We start from the raw sequence: 21,441 nt of genomic DNA on the forward strand, positions 1-21,441 counted from the left end.
TTTTATGCCAGTACCTCCTTTCTCCCAGTTTTCAATGGCTCTAATTACTCATTTGCTTTATCCTATAATCTGACAGCCCTTCATATGCTGCTTTCCCCTATATTTTTTAGGCAGCCGCAGGGTTAAGAGAATGGCTAATAATGAAATGATGATGGACAATGAGAGAAACAGAATCAACTTCCCCAAACCTCAATAATTAATGATATGATAGTTGTGTCTTAATATGATGACCCCCACAATGTTGTTTTTGGTACAGCTTACTTGGAGAATTGGGTCATCTAAAATAAATTGCTCCCCCTTTACCATGCACACTCCTAAAGTCCCTCTAAAATGGTAAATAGTAATTTGTTAAATTTAATTGATGCCAATTACAATTAGCAGATAAAATTTAGGATGTAGCTGATGTAAATCTTTTATACCTCTATTATATATACTATAGGACACTGTGGTCATTAAAACAAGTTATAACAATTATATTCAATAAAGTATGTTCATTAAGTCCTTACTGGATGAAGGCTATAATGATAATCAAGGCTTCAATGAATTTATATGATCTAGCAACAAGACAAACTAAAGTCAGGACATGATTAATATGCATAGTTATATAAGAACTACACAAAAAGGAGGGAGGGAATCGTTGAGATCTGGGAATGGACCAGAAACGCCTTTCACGGAGGTAGTATTTTTAGCTAGGTCTTAAAAGACGGTTATATTTCCAAATGTAGAGGGGGAAAGTTCTTAGGCAGAAGGACAAGGGTAATAAAGACACTTGGGAAAGAATGCAGAGGATAAAAAAAAGAATGCAGAGGATAGATTCAAAACCAGAAAAGCAAGAGTCTTGACTGGATTAAAGTACGGCTGCAAAAGATCAAACATATTTAACCCAAAGTACAGTTTAGAAAGGTATTCCAATGCCAAATAAAAAATACTTTTCTTTCTTTCCTTTTTTAAAAGATTTTATTATTTGTGTGAGAGAGAAAGAGAGAAAGAGTACACAAGGGGTAATGGCAGGCAGAGAGAGAAGCAGGCCCACCACAGAGCAAGGAGCCCTATGTGGGACTCCATCCCAGACCTGAGCCAAAGGTAGCCACTTAACCGACTGAGCCACCCAGGCGTCCCAAAATATTTTTCTTATGTTGGGATGGTATTGCTGTTTTTTCCACTGATGGGTAAATAATCTATTTAAGAAGAGCTGTCCTCTCCAGCAACATTACTTATGACTTAATTTTAGTACAGAATACCTAAAGAATAACCAACTCCTTTGCATGAAATTAAAGTCATCAGTGTAGAAACAAAACCAGGAAATTATTACAGCCCCTTTCTCGCTCTAGAAATCTGGAACTGGAATCCAAAAAGGCACTGTGGTGTGATTATATAGGTAGAGGGAAAATGACGTAATAGCATTTTGAAAACTATAGAATATAGTATTTGGCCTGATCTCTTCCACATGTGTTAAAAAAAAAAAAAAAACCAAAGGTGCTTTAAGATTATGTGTGTAAGTTTGTCTCTTCTCTGTCCCTAGGTTCTATTCACACTGTATAAATAGAGACTGAGTAAGGCTGGGGTGAGAAAGGTAACTAGCAGTATAAAAAAAAGTCACAAAAAGACATTACATCGTCACTCACGGTCAACAATACAAAGTTACCTTCCAACCCCTGAACTGCACCTCCCATTCCTAACCTCAAATAATATATTATATAATTATATAAATATATAAAATATAAGCTACTTAACTTCCTGTCTTCTTTCATTCCGCCTTCTTCATGAACTATTGCATTCTTTTTTGCAGAGCATCTTCTTTTGCAAGCCCCCTATGCACACTCAATACTACCAAAAACCATTCAGCAATGAATTCCTGCTGATTCTAGTATTAAGTCTCTCAAATTAAACCATATTTAAGAATTTTAAGAAGAAAAAAGAAAAAAGTCTCTCAAGACCTACTCTTTCATATTTGCAGTTCCCATAGTTCAGAATCGCATGGTTCTATAATTTGCTCAACCTATTAAATAAGTTTTCCTTCCACTAATGTCTAACCATTCCCATCTATTCCTTCATGCTACTAAGAGTTTTGTAGAGTCTGATGCCTTGAGAACCAAAACATTTAGCAGCTCTTTCCTCCCAAAATAGTCAAAATTATGTCTCTAGCAGGGCACACATACTCAACAACAGCCAGTTGAGATTTTCAATCAAATCTCTATTTTCTCTCTTCCACTTAAGCCACCAACTGTATATCATGCCTCAAGAATATCCAGCCTTCCTTACCTCAACCTCATGCATGAAGCAGCTTTTCCATCCTTTAGGAACCAGCTCAAACACAATCTTTTCAGAACACCCAATCACAATTCACTATTTTCTCATTACATTCTCTCACAGGAACTGTATGTAATTCTAATACAGCACCAAGCTTATCTTGTTATCATAGCTGTATGGTACACGCAGAAATATCCTAAGGATGCTGACCACTCTTTTGATATATTCGTATTGTTAAACATACAAAGGATTTATCAAATGCATGTTTAATTAGGTGAATGAGTGAATGAGTAGAACAATATTTCTTACGCATATAACACTACCCAAACAAACTCACAGTTCACCGACTAACCTCATAATTTTCTACTTCTCCATCTTCCACGTCCAATTCAAAGCTGAAAGTTGGGCCCACTGCAGGTGGCACTGGGAGCATTGATCTGCAGTGAAAACAACCAACACTAGCATTGATACACTGGCACATTACTTCAAAGAACAGGATGGGAAGAATAAGGTTAATGCTGAAAGAATAGAGAATGGTCAATGTTAATCAGTGGCAACCCTTTAAAGAAAAGGACTTTACTAGCGATAAAAACTGGTATTAAAAAAATACAATTCACAATAACATAAAAAACATGAAACATTAGGGATCAATTTAACAAAACACATGCAAGACCTATATAATTAAAAACTAAAAATATTACCAGGAAAATTTTTTTAAAAATTAACAAATAGAGAAATATACTGTTAAGCAGACTAGAAGATACCAATTCTCTTCCAAAACTGATCTATAAATTTCATGCAACCCCTACTAAAATCCCAGCAAACTATATTTTACTAGAAACCAATCTGCTGATTTTAAACTTTACATGGATCATGTAAGACTTTAAACCTTAAGAACCAAGTTCTGATACCATCTGATTTTAAGACTTATAATACAGCTAAAATTATCAAAATAGTGTGGTATAGGAACATGGCCCTCTGTATAAAAACATTTCCTAGTCTTCTTAGAAGGTAATTACAGATTTGAGACTGAATTCTGGCCAGTGGGAAGTAGGCAAAAGTAATACATGCAACTTCTATGAAAGTATCCTTGAGAGGAGGCAGGTAGGGAGAGAGATCCATTTTCATTTTTGCTAGTTGGGAGTATAGATATAATGGCTAGAACCCGAGGAGCCATCTTCAATCATGTAGAGAAAGCCATAAAATTTTGAACATGGTAGAACCATTCCTTAATTATGGGGCTAACAATCCCTGAACTGCCTACTTCTGAACTCATTACATGAGAGAAATTCAAAACTATCATGTGTAACCCTTGGGCATTTGTTACAAACTTAATCCTAACAGTATTCCTAAGGCACAGAAATGACTTCTCTGTCCCTCTTTCCTTGGGAAAGCAGCAACATCAAAAGCTGGATATTCGGGGCACCTGGGTGGCTCAGGTCATGATCCCAGGGTTCTGGGATCAAGCCCCACGTCGGGCTCCCTGCTCGGCAGGGAGTCTGCTTCTCCCTCGCTCTTTGCCCCTCCCTACTGCGTGCATGTGCACACTTTCTCGCTCTCTAATAATAAAATCTTAAAAAAAAAAAAAAAAGCTGGATATTCAAAGGTGGCTAGTGATCACAGCTGTAAGAGAGGCAAAAATTGTAAACTTTTCTACCTTTTGATTTATTTTTTAACCTTTTAACCTATTTTCTGGCTCACAAATTTCTTCCTCTCCCACCTCTCCTTTGTTCTTGGCTCTTCTATTTCACCCTTACATAGTTCCCCAGCCCCACCCCTTAACATTAAATAAAAACAAATCTCTAACACACCCTAAATCATATATCACATAGAAGATACTCATAAAAGAAAGAGAATGTCAAGGGCATCAAAATTCAGAATTCACTAAAATGAGAAAAACAGAACTTACAATACATATGGTAGTAAGCTGGGATGATAAGGGGGAGGTGGTATTGGCTGCTGGGATCGATATCTACTACGTCCTGTGAGCCTCCGAGGCATAAATGGAGGATAAGGCTGTAGGAGAAAAATGTTAAAACCATTTAAGATCATTCTACATTTGTAACTATTTATTCTGTCGAATGGTCTCTCCTCCTAAAAAACCTAAAAATTCCTTACTATTTAAGTAACATTTGGTATTTATTAAATGTTAGCATAAATACAATAACTGGTTTAAAACGTACACTTAGGTGTATTTTTTGGTGGTTGGGGCACCTGGGTGGCTCAGTCACTTTGGCGTCCGACTCTTGATCTCGGCTGGGGTCATGATTTCAGGGTGGTGGGATCAAGTCCCACATCAGGCTCCGAGCTTAGCGTGGAGTCTACTTGTCCCTCTCCCTCTGCTCGTCCCCCCCACCCCCCGGCTTTCTCTTTCTCTCTAGAAATAAATAAAATCTTTAAAAAAAGAAAATACACTTAGGTGTATTTTTATTTATTTATTTCAAAGATTTTATTTATTTGACAGAGAGAGACACAGCGAGAGAGGGAACGCAAGCAGGGGGAGTGGGAGAGGGAGAAGCAGGCTTCCCGCCGAGCAGGGAGCCTGATGTGGGGCTTGATCCCAAGACTCTGGGACCATGACCTGAGCCGAAGGCAGACACTTAACGACTGAGCCACCCAGGTGCCCTTAGGTGTATTTTTAAATAAAATTTTCCAACCAAATGCTTTCAAGAATACATTTAAAATTCCAAATATGTAGAGTTATATAGAAACAACTCAAAACAAGTAAATTATCAGAGCAAGTAATAGATTAATAACCATGAATGAAAACTTACTACTCCGAAGGACACCTCCTGATGCAAAGGATCATGGGTTAAGAACTGCAAAGGAGCTGATGGAGGTAATGTTGGGGGATGGGCTGATGGAGGGTAAGTAAAACCTCCTACTGGAAGATGTTCTCCTAAGAGTTCCACTTCATTTTCTATCCTTTGCAGAGGCTGAGAGAGGAAAAAAGCAAACTAATATATTAATATACTACCAGTACAGATGTTTTATAATAAAAATTAACCCCCCTCAAAAACACCTTTAAGGTCATGTATTTCTTGATGTTTACACCAATCTAAATTTATACATGTGGACATACAGACTATAGTAAAACCTTCCTATCTTTAATTGGATTTCAGTAAGAAAATCTCTGAAACAGGTCATTAAAACATTTCCATTATCCATTCAAAGATACATTTTACTATTTGAAATTTCTCTTAAAAAGGAGACGGAAAGTATATGAAAGTTAAAATTCCTTTTTAGTCATGAAACACTGACCTACTCACAAAATTTTCAGACACTTAATTTTTAGTATATGAAATTGAGCAGGTGTATATTTATAAATCAGAACCAGGGCTAAATGGGATAAGACAGAGCAGGCATGATGCTATAATAGAAAGCTTATGGGCTTTGGCATTAGACAGATTTGCTGTTGTCACCAATCAGCCATGTGACTTTTATATAAATAACTTAATATGAACGTTCATTGCCTACTTCAAAAGCATGCTATGAACACTGAGACAATGTACAAAAGCAAAGCACGTAGCATGTTTCTTCTTGACAACAGTTCTGAGATATAATTCACATACTATAAAAAAAATCACCCTGCAAAGGGGTACAATTCAGTAGATTTTAGTAGATTCACAGGAGCTGTGTGAACATCACCACTATTTAATTCCAGAGCACTTTCGTCCCCCCACCTCCAACCCATGCCCATTAGCAGCCCACTACCCCATTTTTCCAGTCCTGCCCAAGCCCTGGACAACTGCGAATCTACCTTCCATTTCTACAAATTTGACTATTTAGGACATTTCATAAGTATGTGTCATTTGTATCTGGCTTCCGTCACTTAGCATAATGTTTTCAAAGCTCATCCATCTTGTAGTTTGTGTATCAGTACTTCATTCCTTTTTATAGTTGAAAAATGATTCACTGCATCAGTTATGGACATTTGAACTCTTTCTGCTTTTTGCTGTTAGGAATAATGCTGCTATGAACATTTATGTACACATTTTTGTGTATCTGTTTCTCTTAGGAACATGTATTCTTCACCAAAGTTAGTCTGACTTCCTCCTGAAGTTAGACAGTATCAACACACTATTCACTATTCAAACAAAATTTCACTTTAGTTTGGGAGCTTATATATGCTTGAGAGAAATCCCAACTGCTGACACTATGACAACACAAGTGAACCTAAGTTCTGATTTGGCTATGTGACTGGACCTTTTTGAGGATTCCAAACTCAAACATAAGTGATAGCAAAATTTTATTTTTAACCTTGAATTCTCAGGTATTGAAAGCTAAGGAACATCCTGGCATCAATCCTGCCCTGATTCTAATAGAAGATTTTCTTGTAGAAGTAGTTATAACTTCTTGGATTAGTAAAATGTCTGTCCTAATTGGCTTCTATAGTTGTCAGAAGAGTATCCATGTTAAGTTCATCTCTACCTGAAATCCAGCATGGTGCATAAATCCTTGGCAAAGGATGGTTAGGTTCTGCTAGAATACATGATCAAGTTCCTTTCACAGGACAGAAATCTTCTCCCTTAACCATTCCATATGTTCTCTTTCCTGTTCTTCCTGAATGATAGTTCAGCTGTTTAACTTGGCCTGTCCAAAAAACATCTGGGCCTCCTTCCTGTGCCCTCCCTTCCACTTCTACTTCAGTGCTTATACCTCCTCTAACCCCAATACGCCTCTCAGCTAAATTCCAGTCCCAAGACAGAATTAACTATGTTAATAGATGATCTCAGCGTTTCATCAGAATATAGCAGAAAAACAGGACTTCAAAAAAACCCAGAAAACAAAGAAAAAAAACAACTGAGGCTCAGAAATTTACTTTACTTGCCTAAATGAATGTAATTATTATAGCAAGTATAAACAATTTTATAATACTTTCATTTTCCACGATTTCAGAAATACATAAAAGGAAAAAACAGAACTGAATTTTTCTTCAGACTTACTTCCTGAAGGACCACAGATATGAAGGAACAAATTTAAATTATACAAAAGAACTAGAAAAATTTAAGCAACCAAGATAATTTTAGGTAAAGATGTTTATATTAATTTGTATGTCTGTGAATTCCCTAATTCTTTTAAGAACCAGAAGAATGCCTATAGTTTTTAAATGGTAACAAATTACATCTACTAAATTAATCTGTCTCTTAGGTCTACACATTCTCTGAAAATTAAAGACATAAGAGTAGATACCTACCGATCGTGATTGCTGTGTTTGGAAAGGGACAAACTGGCCTGGTGGTGGCAAATGAGGAGGATGATGGGGAGAAAGGTGAGGAGGATGTAAAAGAAATGGGTCACTAGAAATAAGGGGTGGGAACGCAGCATATGGTACTGGTAAGTGCTGAACTGAACATGCTTGAAGCATCTGTAAAAGAAATCGTTATTTGTTGTTTAATGTTTCAATATATAACTAGTAATAATAATTTTTAAAAAATCTATCACTGAGATTGAAATGTCATTGCCAGATCCCACTCAAAATCATACCAAAGTGTCTTAATGACCTACATTAACAATGAAATAGTAGTGTATTTTTTCATCTATCAGTAAAATACTGGTAACTAGTAATTATTCTGTATTTTATATAGTTCTGACAAATCAGTCAAAACACCTAACTTCCTCTTTAGCTTTGTGGCACCTATGAAATGGGGTGAAAAGTGCTGCACAGAAGAGGAAGATCCTTCTACTTGACTGAAGAAGCGGATATTACTGCTTTCCCTTCCAAGAACCTCTCTCCTTTTCAATCTTACAAAAATTTTATAGAATTTTGATATTTATTAAGAGCCCAACTCACTAAGTGCCTTTTATGTTTTGTCTCTCAATATTTTAGTCTGCTAATTCAGCGCACTGATTCCATAATCCATTACTGAGAAACCAAGGTTGGGATAAGTGAATACATTAAACTAGTGTTGGTATTTGTGTGTTCCTTTTAATCTCACATTCAAATAAGGTATTAGGATTATATTTAGTTTTAGCAAAGTGCTTTACTTTGAAGACCTTAGACAACTTATTTAAATTCTCTGGATCTCAGTGACCTCATTTGTGAAATAAGGAGGTTGGACTGGGGGTTGGTGGATTAAAGGATAAAGCGTAAGCTTAAGAGGCAGAAAGAAGTGGGTGTGAATCACTGCTCTCTCATACTAATTATCTCTGTGACATTAAGCAAGTCATTTTCAATTTCATCATCTAGAAAATGGGGATATCATTTTCACCACAGGCTTCCTACAGTAAGAAATAAGTAAGACCAAGCACTCAAAGTGCCTGTTAAAATCCAGTAAGTGCTGAGACTATTATTGTTGATCACTAAAGCCTGTGAGACTAACTTACTAACTAGTTCAATATCCTATGTTAGTACCTTAAACCCAGCCTTTATCAAGGTTTAATTATAAAGTGTTGATACATGTTTTGTCTTCAGGATATTCAAATATGTATAATTTAATCTGAAAATATACCAAGTTTTAAAGCTAATTTTATCAAACTGTTGCAAGTACGCTTTGAGATAGCTGTTGCAATAAAATTACCTTTTTTTACTTGAAAATGAAAAGCATTTTACAAAGAGCACTCTTCAATTCTGTTTCCTTACAGAACACACTTAGCCATTCTAAGGGGACTGCAGACTTACTGGAGGAGGCACACTACAGACAGGGAGGTGCTGTCCACTGAAAACCACAGAGCATCCTGGGACCTGTTGTGTACTGCAAGCAGGGATGTGCTGGCCTGTGCAGAGTGGGATCCCATGTGGTGCCACTGTTGTTACTGTGTAAGAAACAGGGACAGTGCCCTGATGGAGCTATTAGGAAAGAAAAACAGAACCTTAGAACTTCAGCTGTTTGAATAAAAAATCAACTATTAAAAATTAAAATCTGGGCCATTATCGATTCTCCCCTCTCAACTGCACAGTTTCACAATGTACTTCTCCAACAGTTTCAACCAGACTATTCTTTGCCATTGTATAGGACAGCTGTTTCAAGAACAGTATATGAAACTCACAGAACTGAGGCTCAACTTTGACCCTCAAAAAGACTTGAAAAGTCCAGGAGAATAATAAACTGCTGTATTAACTCTTCTAGTCTGCTTTATATAGAAAACTTTTCTGAAGAAACTTGGAAACATCAAAGCTGTATCTTCTAATACCTAGCCACATCCAACAGGAAATTTTTTTTTTTTTAATTTAAATCCAACCAGTAAAACAATGTAAAGTAGAATAAAGAAAGTTAAATAATTTCCTTGTCTCTTGGCCAGTCTGATTCCTATCCTACCTGAGGCAAACAATGTTAAAAACATATAATCCTTCAACATCTTTCTCCATGAGCATATGAATATATACAAACAGATTACCCACAAATTGTTGTCGTTTTGTTTTTCCTTAACATAAATGATATTACCTTGCAAATTACTTTCTTCAATTAGTATTGTAGATAACTCTTTAAGGGAGTTAAAGTCAATTCATTCTTTTTGATACTAGCCAAATATTTCAAGTACACTCAACACAGTCCTATGGCTAATATACTAATGGGATATTCAAGTTGTTTTCACTCTTTCACCAATCCAAACACAACTGTAAAAATTATCATTGAATATATATCCTTACATACTAGTAGTAGTTTCACTATTTAAGAGGGATTCTGGGTAGAAGGGTGAATTTTACATTTTCCCAAAAGGCTGAGTAAGCCACAATCCTAACAGTAACAAGAGGGCCCATTTCCCAGCACCTCCAATCAGAGTAGATGTACTTGTATCACAAGGGTGCTTACCCACCTGAAGAATGAAAAAATTTAGGCTCCTAATGAATGAAAAAAAATATGCTCCTAAACTTTCTAATATTTTTATTTTTTACATTTAATTTATACTCCAACTAAAATCTATTTTTGCTTATAGTGTGAAGTAGTGTTCTAATTTTTTTCTTGCAATACTTGTTCCATTTAGTAAGACATCCTCTTCCCCTCTAAACGGAAATAGCATCTTTTTCCACTCAATAACTTCCCACTTATACTTTGTGCCAAATTCGTGTTTTTTTTAAGATTTTATTTATTTATTTGACAGAGAGAGACACAGCGAGAGAACACAAGTGGGTGGGGGGTGGGGGGGGGAGAGGGAGAAGCAGGCTTCCTGCTGAGCAGGAAGCCCGATGTGAGGCTCGATCCCGGGACCCTGAGATCATGACCTGAGCCGAAGGCAGACACTTAACGACTGAGCCACCCAGGCTCCCTGCTGCTTTAGTTAACTTACTAGAAATTAGGATCTAGGAAGACAAATTCTTCTTATTGCCATACTTTCTTTTCATTTTGTTTGGCCATTTTCACATGCTTATTCTTACGTAAATAAACTCAAATTTTATCCCCTTTCAAAACCCACTAGTGTCTTGATTTTTATTAATCTAACTATATTAAAGGTTACGTTATTTTACAAAGGACACGTAATTTTATATTAAGGTTTTTCATTGGAATATTATGCCACATGTTCAATACTATAGTACTGTCCTTCAAGAAATTACTTTTCTTCATCAAGATCTTATGTTACTCTTACATAATTTATTGCTCAAAGTTCTTTAGTAAGTCTGTAGTTTCTATTATATTGTTAATAGGTTATTTTTCTCTATTTCCATATCAAATTGGTTAGTGCTAGTTTTATTTATGTATCTTGAATCTAACCCAACTTGATTCTAGATTTTTAAAAAATCTTTCCTATGTACGTGTACAACTCTATCTGCTAAGATTCAACACAATTATTTACTTTACATGTCTTTTTGCTTTAGTGATAAAGAACCTTCAAAAATGATGTTCATAGGGGCGCCTGGGTGGCTCTGTTGGGCGACTGCCTTCGGCTCAGGTCATGATCCTGGAGTCTTGGGATCGAGTCCCGCGTTGGGCTCCCTGCTTGGCGGGGAGTCTGCTTCTCCCTCTGACCCTCTCTGCTCTCATGTGCTCTCTCTCTCTCTCATTCTAATAAATAAAAAAAAATCTTTAAAAAAAAACGATGTTCATAGGCACTCATAATCTGATTTTCATGGAAATGTTTACTGAATTTCTTTTTCTGTTCCCGTTCAGTCTTTTCCCTGAAATAATACTGCTAATACTTTCTTCCAGGGAGTGGCTTGTTTTTTCACTTTTAAAATACTGTCTTTGGATGAGCAGAAATTTTTTATTTTAATGAAATCTACTATGCTGGTGTTCCAATAAGTGGCTATTTACATATCCTGTTTAAGAAATCTTTGCCAACCTTATGAAGACAGTATCTTTTCCTTTCACATTTAGATCTAGAACCCACCTTTATTTTGTGTATGGTATCAAGTAGGAGTCAGGGTTCCAATTTATGTGCATGGATATCCAACTGTCACTATACCATTACTAAAAGACCTTCCTTTCCCTCCTTGAATTCCTTAAAGCACCTTTGCCAAAAATTAAGCAACAAACATATGTTTAAGTCTATTTCTGACAATGAACATAATTCTTTATGTTTAATTTATCAACAGTTCTCTGTATGGTTAGTGCTTTTCCCATGTCTTACTTAAGGAAGCCTTCCCTATTCTAAGGTCATGAAGCTATTGCTACATTACTTTCTTAAAAGCTTATAGTTTTGCCATTAAGCTTTACATCTTTAATATACCTGGAACTGATTTTTGTGAACGGTATGAGATAAAGGATCCAGTTTCATGTTTTCATTTGGATACCCAATTGTCCCAGCATCATTTATTAAAAATTCTGTCTTCTTCCAACTCACTTGAAGCCATATATCATTAAAGTATTCATAAATGTGTGGGTTTATTTCTGGGCTTTATGTTCTATTTCATTAGCCCATTTAATTATTCTGGCATTAGAATCACCGGCGTTAGAATGAGCTGCTGGGTCCCACACCCAGAGTTTCTGATTCAGTAAGTCTAGTGTATAGTCTGAGAACCTGCATTTCTAACAAATGTATAGGTGATGCAGCTCCTGCTGGGCCAGATGATCTAGGACATACTCTGAGAATTACTTGGTCTTACCAACTAGACCACAGTGCCAGTCAGCCAACTATTTCTTAAAGAGCCAGAAAGTATTTTAGGCTGGTGGGCATCTTGATCTCTGCATAAGGCATCCATAGACGATAAACAAACATAGTTGCATTCCAATAAAACTACAGAAACAGCCAGGAGGAGCCTGCTTTCCCCCACTCTTAAGATAATTCCAGGTCCTTTATAAAATGCCACAGAAGTGACAGAATCAGCTTTTCAAATTACACCCAAAACTTCCTGGAAATTTACTTGAGATTATGCTATTTCTACATATTCCGAATGTCAGTTATGACAACGGGCAGTTTTTATAAAAAGGCTTGTAAGTCCAACCTTCAGTATTTAGATAGGTTTTCTTTAAACTGCCTTAAAGTTTTATAATCTTCTACATAGAAATCTTGAATTTCTTCGGCGCCTGAGTGGCTCAGTCGTTAAGCATCTGCCTTTGGCTCAGGTCATGATCCTGGGGTCTTGGGATCAAGCCCCGCATCCAGCTCCCTGCTCAGCAGGGAGTCTGCTTCTCCCTCTCCCATTCCACCTGTTCCTGTTCCCTCTCTCGCGGTCTGTCAAATAAATAAATAAAATCTTAAAAAAAAAATCTTGAACTCCTTTTATTAAGATTGCTTCATAACTTCCTCCATATTATTTTGATTTTTTCAATGATACTTTTTTATTTGAATATTAAAGAGAATTTCAAACATGCTCAACAGTAGTATAATGAGCCCCCATATGCATCACGTAGCCTCCAAAACCATTAAACCATAGCCGCCAATCCATTTCCATCAACTTCTCCCTTTCCTGTATTTTGTTGAAGTAAATCCCAGGAACCCATCCTTTAATATTTTAGTACGTGTTTCTGGAAGACACACTTAACCACAATAGCATTATCAATCTCCCTTAAGAAAAAGATCTTTAAAAATAATACTCTGTTCAAAATTCCAATTGCATCATCAGTATCAAATTTTCAATCAGAATCCAAAAATAGTTTACATACTGCAATTAATTGGAAGATCTCTAAGTTTCAACTGCCACTTGCATCTCCCCTCCTCACCCTCATCACCACAGCTTATCAGTTGAAAAAATCTGGGCTGTTTAGTGTAAATATATCTTTAAAAAAACTATTTATTATGTTCAATTCTGGTATAGAAAAATACAACTGATTGTTGATAGGTGTTTTTGTAATTGATCAATCTGTTTAATTCTTAATTCTAATAGCTTATCTAAGATGCTTTGGGCTTTTCTATGCATATGATCATTTCATCTGCAAATACTGATGGTGTTATTTGTGCTTTTCTTATTCTTAAACTCTTTTCCTTGCCTTCTGTCCTGGCTTATCTTCCATAACAATATTGGAAACAATTCATTTCCATTTCTATGGATTTCTCTAATTCTAGACATTTCATATAAATGTGGCCTTCTGTGACTGGCTTTCTTTACACTTAGCATGTTTTCAAGATTAATCCATGTAGTATAGCATGAATTAATACTTTGCTATACTTTTTAGTGAATTATTTCATTGTATGGATATACCATATTGTATCTATTCATCAAGTGATCAATGTAAGTTGCAGATGTGTACATATTTAATCTTCATTTGGGCACCATATCAAATTCTTTTAAACTAGAGTTTCTTGTGTTTTCTTCTACAATTATACAGTGAGGAGAAAAATACAATTATTCCTTAGTGTTTTATACCTAAAACTACATTATCTTATTCCATTTGGTAGAACTTCTAATATAACATTAAATAAAAAGTGGACAGAGCAAACATCTCTAGTTGCTGATTCATTTCTGGCCAATTAGGATACTTGTTAATTTTACTTATTATATTTAAGTAATTTCCATTTTGTTCTCTCTTATTAAGAGTTTTTACTAAATTTTAACTGTAACACCTTCTGATAAAATTATCACTTTCTCCTATTATTTGTTGATGTAATATGAATATTTTCATATTAAGCTATCCTCTTATTTGGAATAAACCTTATTTATTCACAGGTTATTATTCTTTTTGATACGCTGCTAGACTGTATTTCTAAACATCTATTTAGAAAATCTTCCTTTGTATTTGAGAGACTTTTTCTATCGTTCTTTGTGGATTACTATCGATATTAAAATTACATGGGCTTCATAAAATAATTAGAAAATTGGTCTTAAGAAAAGCCTGAAATCATTTGTATATTATTACCCGAGAGTTTCTTATAGATTGGAAAAATCATCTGTGAAGCCATCTAATCACTGTGCCTCTTCAATGGTAAATCTCTAAGTAGCTTTTACACTTATGTGGTAATTCAAATTTTTCTATCATTGTTGGAACTTCACATTTGCTTCCTGTTCCCCCAGAGTTATACACAGAATTTCATTATAATAGCTAATTACAAAATAATAGAGTGCTTACCACTTGTACTAGTTTAAGTGCTCAAAATAGATTAACTCTTTAATTCTCCCAACATCCCTTATGAAACAGGTGTTTTCATTTTACAATTGAAAAAAATTCTTTGAATGTTTCCTATGTGTATGGATATAGGTCTTTTTTTAATCAGTCCTGCTCCCTTTATATATTTGTTCTTTTCACCTTAACCAAGCTCACAAGGTGCTAGTTATTTTTTTTTTTAAGATTTTTTATTTATTTGACAGAGAGAGAGCAAGAGCAGGAACACAAGCAGGGGGAGTGGGAGAGGGAGAAGCAGGCTTCCCGCCGAGCAGGGAGCCCGATGCGGGGCTCGATCCCAGGACCCTGGGATCATGACCTGAGCCGAAGGTAGACGCTCAATGACTGAGCCACCCAGGCGCCCCGGTGCTAGTTATTCTTACCAATTTTTCAAAGCAACAGGATTGGGTTTTGTGCTTCTTTAAAAAAAGAAAAAATAGATTTCTCTATTGTTAATTCTAATTGTGTTTCCTGTATTTATTCTTCTCAATTCCTTTTGGTTTACTCTGTAATTTTTTCCCCTAATTACTCAATTAGTTCATTTATTTTCAATTTTTAAAATAAATAATGAAGGTATATAAAATTTTCTCAGAAAACAGCTTTAGGCATATCTCACTGACTTTGAGGATTTTTCCTTTAATTTTCCTTAATTATAATCTTGCCTCAAATATTTCAGTGTCATTTTTATTTTTACTTTTTTTTTTTTAAGATTTTATTTATTTATTTGACAGAGACACAGCGAGAGAGGGAACACAAGCAGGGGGAGTGGGAGAGGGAGAAGCAGGCTTCCCGCAGAGCAGGGAGCCCGATGTGGGGCTCCATCCCAGGACCCTGGGATCATGACCTGAGCCGAAGGCAGACGCCCAATGACTAAGCCACCCAGGCGCCCCTCAGTGTTATTTTTAAACTTAGGATTTATAGTTTTATCAGATTATGACCACAAAGAATGTGGTCTAGAAAAATTTTTCTTTTTAGAACTTCTTACTGTGTGATCAATTTTTTAAAGTGTTTGATTAACAGGGTAGAACACATCTGACAGAAGATGGTGCCTGGGGAAGATCATATTTTCTTTTAATTGTCAATATACAGTGTTTTCATTGTTTCCTATCATCTAGTGCAGTTGAAAAAATGAATGGTAGTTTGAGTTTCTCTCCTTTATTAATATCTCCTGTCTACAAACTTTAAAGACTTTTCCCTTATTTTTAAAATTCAGCAACTTTATTAAATATATCTAGATTTGTGGCTTTTTTAACTTCAGAAACTCCACAGAAATCCAAACAATTTTGGTCTTTACTCTCAGGCTCTGAAGACTGACAAGCCCTCTTCTAGACTAGTCCCTCAGCTCCTAGCAGGAACAAAGGGAAATGAAGCCTTCTACCTGTCATTCCTTTGGAGACCCATGGAAACCTATCAGCAAAGCACCCAGTTGTTTTGCCTACCGAATTGTCCAGAAGAAACTGGGAGAGGAAAATAGAAATGTATATTCAAACCAGCTGTTATCTCCTATTAATCTTGTTATCAGTGATTTCCAACCAATACATGAAACCATTCTGAGCTTATAACCTTGCTCCAAATTTTTTAAAGTTCAACTTTCTTCTAAGCTGTGTAGAATTTAAGAAGAATGAACTTATCTAAAACAGCTTCAGTTTAGGGAAAATTGTTTCCTTTTAGGTAAAATTAAAAGAAATTTACAACAAAAAAACAAACAACCTCAATCAACTGCCACCAATTTTTAGCACTGTATATTTTCTGGACATTCTGTTACTATACCTGATCATGTATGTCAACCATTACTGCATTTTGCTGGGGTGGATGAGCAGCAGGATGTAACAGACGGGGAGATACATTCGGAGGGTGGAAGGCTCGAGGTTCCTCTATTGCTTGCTGCTGTGCATAAGGGAGATGGTGATAGTTTTCATCTTGACTAATGGAATTATGTCGAGACAGACGATCCCTTCTTCCTCTCTGGCGCCTGACAGGAGGACTGTAATATAGCAAATGTCAAAAAAGTCATTATAATATTTACTGTTGTGATCCATAAGGATTCTGTATTGTCTCTCTTTGTAATACATCAGTTTATGCTAAGGCAAAACCTTGAGTATTAAATAACTGCTGTGGTTCCCATCAGCTCTAAAAACATAATTTTAAACATTTTTTTTTAAATGGTATTCAGCTCTGCCAATATTAGAAATCAATAGCCCACTACTGGTCTTTTTGTTTGTTTAACTGTATGAAACCGCCCTTTGGAAAGGCAAAAGTACTCAAATACCAGCAATTTCACATGGCTTAACCCATTATTTCGCTTTTATCTTATAAACATATAAATTTTATTTTGCATATATCTTGCCAATATTCTACATATGCCTAATGGGCACTTCATGTTTTGTCTATCTAGCTAAGATACACAGAAAGACAGTTCATCACACTGGTAGTTGCCAGAGGGGAGCTGGGGTAGGGGGAGCAAAATGAGTGAAGAGGGAGAGGTACAGGCTTCCAGTTATGGAATGAGAAAGTCATGGGGATGAAAGGTACAGCATAAGGAATATAGTAAATGGCATTATAATAGCATTGGATGGTGATAGATGGTAGCTACACTTGTGATGAGCATAGCATAACATACAGACCTGTCAAATCCTTATGTTGTTACACCTAAAACACTGTGTCAACTGTAGTTCAATTAAAAAAAAAAAAAAGAGAAGGTGGAAAAAAGAGTTCCTACATACTTAAAATGAGAATTTTTCAAAAAGCAAGTAGAAAATACATAAAATAACTAAGAACGTTTGTTGACAACGACAAATATAATAGTAACTCAGTAAATGCTGGAAATGGAAATGACTGAGATAGTGTCAGCATAAATACTCCTGTAATATACAGAATTTTTAAAGACTGGTTATGAAGGAAACCACTTTTACTCCCTCTACACCAGTCATAGTCATCTATATAGTTTAACAAATTTTGTCAAGCTGTTACTGTGAGATTTCCATTTTTCTACTTCTCTACAATTCCACAATTCATCTCCAATGCTTTTTACAATGGCTCAGCATCAATGCAATTCAAAAAAGCAGCCTCATTAAAATGTAGTCTACAGGGGCACCTGGGTGGCTCAGTTGGTTAAGTGGCTGCCTTTGGCTCAGGTCATGATCCCAGAGTCCTGGGATAGAGCTCCGCATCAGGTCCCTGCTCGATGGGCAGGCCACTTCTCCCTCTCCACTGCTTGTGCTGCTCATGCTCTCTCAAATAAATGAAATCTTTAAAATAAACAAACAAAATGTACTCTACATTGGGCAAAAGAGGCCAAACAGCCCCCTTCCAGACAAAGCTATACATATAGCCCTTTCAGCAATCTTTAATGAGATCAGGTCACCTCTCTACCTCTAAATCTGCTGCTTCTCACTCCCAATTGCCCAATCTTAAAGAGAACAAGGACATTCCTTGTTAACTCTTCGATAGTGCTCTTGATACCACTCCCCAGGTTCTTGTTCCATTAACTGCCTCCACTAACTTTATTTTAATGTCTCCTTTTGCAAAATTTACATATCTTTGCTTCAAAATCTACATACTGTATTTCATTGAATTTAAGATGCCATCCACCCTAGAAATCACTTTTTAAATGTTTTGAGGTAATTTTGGTAGTTTTTTGTATACCCTTTACCCAGCTTTCCTTCATGTTATCTTCCATAAGCATAAAAAAATTACTAAAATTAATAAACCTTGGTATTGTACTAATTAAACAAGGCATATTTCAGATTTCACTAGTTTTTCCACCTTTGTCCCCTCACTGTTGAGAATCCAATACAGGATCCCATTATTGCATATAGTTGTCATATCTCTCTTTTATGTATTTTTGGGGGGGATGGGGAGGAGCAGAGAGGGGGGAGAGAGAGGATCTTAAGCAGGATCCATGCCTGGCACAGAGCCCGACATGGGGCTCCATCTCACGATGCTGAGGTTCATGACTTGAGCCCGAAACCAAGAGTCAGATGCTTAACCGACCGAGCCACCCAGGCGCCGCTATTATCTGTACAAATATTTTATTTTATTTTTTAGATTTTATTTATTTATTTGACAGAGACACAGCGAGAGAGGGAACACAAGCGGGGGAGTGGGAAAGGGAAAAGCAGGCTTCCCTCTGAGCAGGGAGCCTGATGCAGGGCTCATTCCCAGGAGCCTGGGATCATGACCTGAGCCGAAGGCAGCCGCTTAACCAACTGAGCCACTCAGGCGCCCTGTACAAATATTTTAAAGGACTGTTTTATGGGGCTCCTGGCTTGTTTAGTCAGTGGAGCATGTGACTCTGGATCTCAGGTTTGTGTGTTGGAGTTGGCTGTAGAGGTTACTTAAATCTTAAATATATAAGATAAAGGACTGTTTTATGTAAAAAATAAAAAAGATGCCAATTAAACTATGATATACCATCAATTCTAATTCCTTAAAAGATGTTAAGATGTGGGAAAATATGTACCTTAAAATCAAAATAGAGTACATGTGCTCAGATCATTCATCTCCTGAAAATCTACTCAACCTATACATAAACTTTAAGGGCCCCTTTATTATTGTTTTATTCTGTTGTTGCCACTTGTTCTTATTTTCCTACTCAAAAATTTCAGCAGCACTCCCAACGAAACACAAATTAAGATCCAACTCCTCATGTTGACATTCAAGTCTATTATCTGGTCCCTTTATCTTTACTATATGGCCTCCCATTAAATGTTATGTGTGCATTTGTGACAACATTTAGAAAGCAGAATTGAAAAATCTAGAATAAATAATGATAATAATAAAATATGGACAAATATTTCTTTCAGTTGACTTTATCATATTTTGTCATTTAATTTTTGGTGTATCATTTGCCACAAAGCTGTTCTGTCCTCTTACCTGCCTTATGTTGGATTGAGTTTTCTATACGTTTTACCTGTTTTTGTGTAGAAGCTATACATTCCTTATTTCTATTCTCCTAGTGATTACCCTTAATTTTTAAATATATACCTACACTTTCCTAAAAACACCTAGATTTACTCAGCTTCCTGGCAGGTAGAAAACTTATTATACTCTTCTCGTCACTCTTTCCCCATCTCATGTGCAGATTGTTTCCATATTTCTTTCTCTTTTTTAAACAGACCTTTACTCAGACTTAATAGTATGTCTTTCATTTCCTTTGCTAACCAATGGTCTTGAACCCTAGTTCTTGCATTCATTTTTCCGCTTCCTGGAGAGAGTACAATTTTTAACAATTCTTTCAGGGAGGATTTCTTGCTGGTCAATTCTGTCTCTTATTATTTGAAATGTATTTATATTTTGGCTTTACACTTAAGTGATAAATCAGCTGGCAGAACTCAAAGTTTCTGTCTTGGAACATTTGTGAATTTTTATTATCCTTGGTGTATGTTCTGTAACTTCACCAAAGTCTTGTTCGACACTCAAGTCTTTCTTAAATTCTGAGAAATGGTTTTGCATTATTTCTTTTAAAAGGTCCATTCAGGGGCGCCTGGGTGGCTCAGTTGGTTAAGCGACTGCCTTCAGCTCAGGTCCTGATCCCAGGGTCTTGGGATCAAGTCCCACATGGGGCTCCCCCCCCCCCCCGCCCCGCGGGGAGCCTGCCTCTCCCTCTCCCTGCCACTCCCCCTGCTTGTGCTCTCCGTCAAATAAATAAAATCTTTTTTTTTTTAAAAAGGTCCCTTCAATTGTCTCCAACTGAAAATATTATTAGACATACTCAGAACTGATGGCTCTGTCTCTATGTTTAAACTTTTTTATCCACACTTTTCATTTTGCCTTTTACACTACATCCGGGAAAATTTCTCCACTTGATCTTCCAGAAACTAGGACACCTTTTCTGCACATTTCCTGAGTTCTAAATTTTTCCTTAGTAAGGTTTCTAGTTGACTTTTATGAACATCCTCTTGCATCTCTCTCATGTTACACTTACTCAAAAATTCTGTCTGTTCTATTAACTGTTTCTTTAAGTTCTTTGTTTTACTGAGTTTAGTGTCCTTCTTTCACTTTGTGTGCTCATCTTTGTATCTTAAATTATGGTAGACTGCTGCTGAAAACTGTATCTGCTTGCACAGCCTGCTTCTGGGAGGCAATCTGGCAGCTAAGCTTAAAGCTAGCCTACAATGAAGTACTAAATGGAGAATGGGGTAAGGAATAACACACACTACTGGGCAGAATAAGCCTTTAAGTTTTCTAGGTAAGTGCTTCCTCCTATCCTCCCCCTGTGTTTCCATGAGCTTAGAGCATGATGCTTCTCTTCAATTTAACAACCCATAGCTAGTTACTACTACCATCTGGAAATAGGCACTTCTGACATTCCCTTTCTGATCCAGAGCCTTTCCTATGATCCAGCAATTGTACTCCTAGGACTATATGCTACTGAAATGTTTCCACATGTACACCAGGAAATGTGTACATAAAAGGTTCCTAATAACACTCTTTGTAATAGTAAGAAACTGAGCATAACCATTACTCAATAGATGGATAAATGGTATATCAATATAATGTAAGATTATACCAAGTAAAAATAAATGAACTACTACTATCCACGTTAAAAATAGAATGTTTGATAAACAAAATCAAAGGAGAATATATTTAAATGAAAGTAAAACCGGCAAAACCTAAAATTATATTGTTTTAGAATACATTCCTAGGTATTAAAAAGTATTAACAAGGGACTGATATCAAATCACAGAACAGGGTTTATCCTCTAGGAAGAATGAACAGGTGCTTTTGAAGGACTAACAATGTTCTATTTTAACCTGGGTGTTGATACACTTTT

The 21,441-nt window shown here is 36.2% G+C and overlaps 1 protein-coding gene across 5 annotated transcripts in view; it reads right to left on the bottom strand.

The window, feature by feature from the left end:
* Window positions 1–21,441, bottom strand: part of RNF38 (ring finger protein 38) — a 130,363-nt gene that overhangs the window by 9,187 nt on the left and 99,735 nt on the right. For all 5 annotated transcript variants that reach the window (XM_028108668.2, XM_028108666.2, XM_088019167.1 and 2 more), the window contains 6 exons: window positions 16,437–16,650; window positions 8,873–9,040; window positions 7,448–7,618; window positions 5,025–5,186; window positions 4,160–4,266; window positions 2,603–2,687 (listed from right to left, as the gene is read on the bottom strand). In XM_028108668.2, coding sequence (XP_027964469.1) covers window positions 2,603–2,687; window positions 4,160–4,266; window positions 5,025–5,186; window positions 7,448–7,618; window positions 8,873–9,040; window positions 16,437–16,650 — 907 coding nt within the window. The remainder of the gene's footprint in view (window positions 1–2,602; window positions 2,688–4,159; window positions 4,267–5,024; window positions 5,187–7,447; window positions 7,619–8,872; window positions 9,041–16,436; window positions 16,651–21,441) is intronic.

This window comes from Eumetopias jubatus, unplaced genomic scaffold, assembly GCF_037043125.1.
Source record: "Eumetopias jubatus isolate StellerSeaLion01/CBP00866 unplaced genomic scaffold, mEumJub1_p1.0 scaffold_15, whole genome shotgun sequence".
NCBI lineage: Eukaryota > Metazoa > Chordata > Mammalia > Carnivora > Otariidae > Eumetopias > Eumetopias jubatus.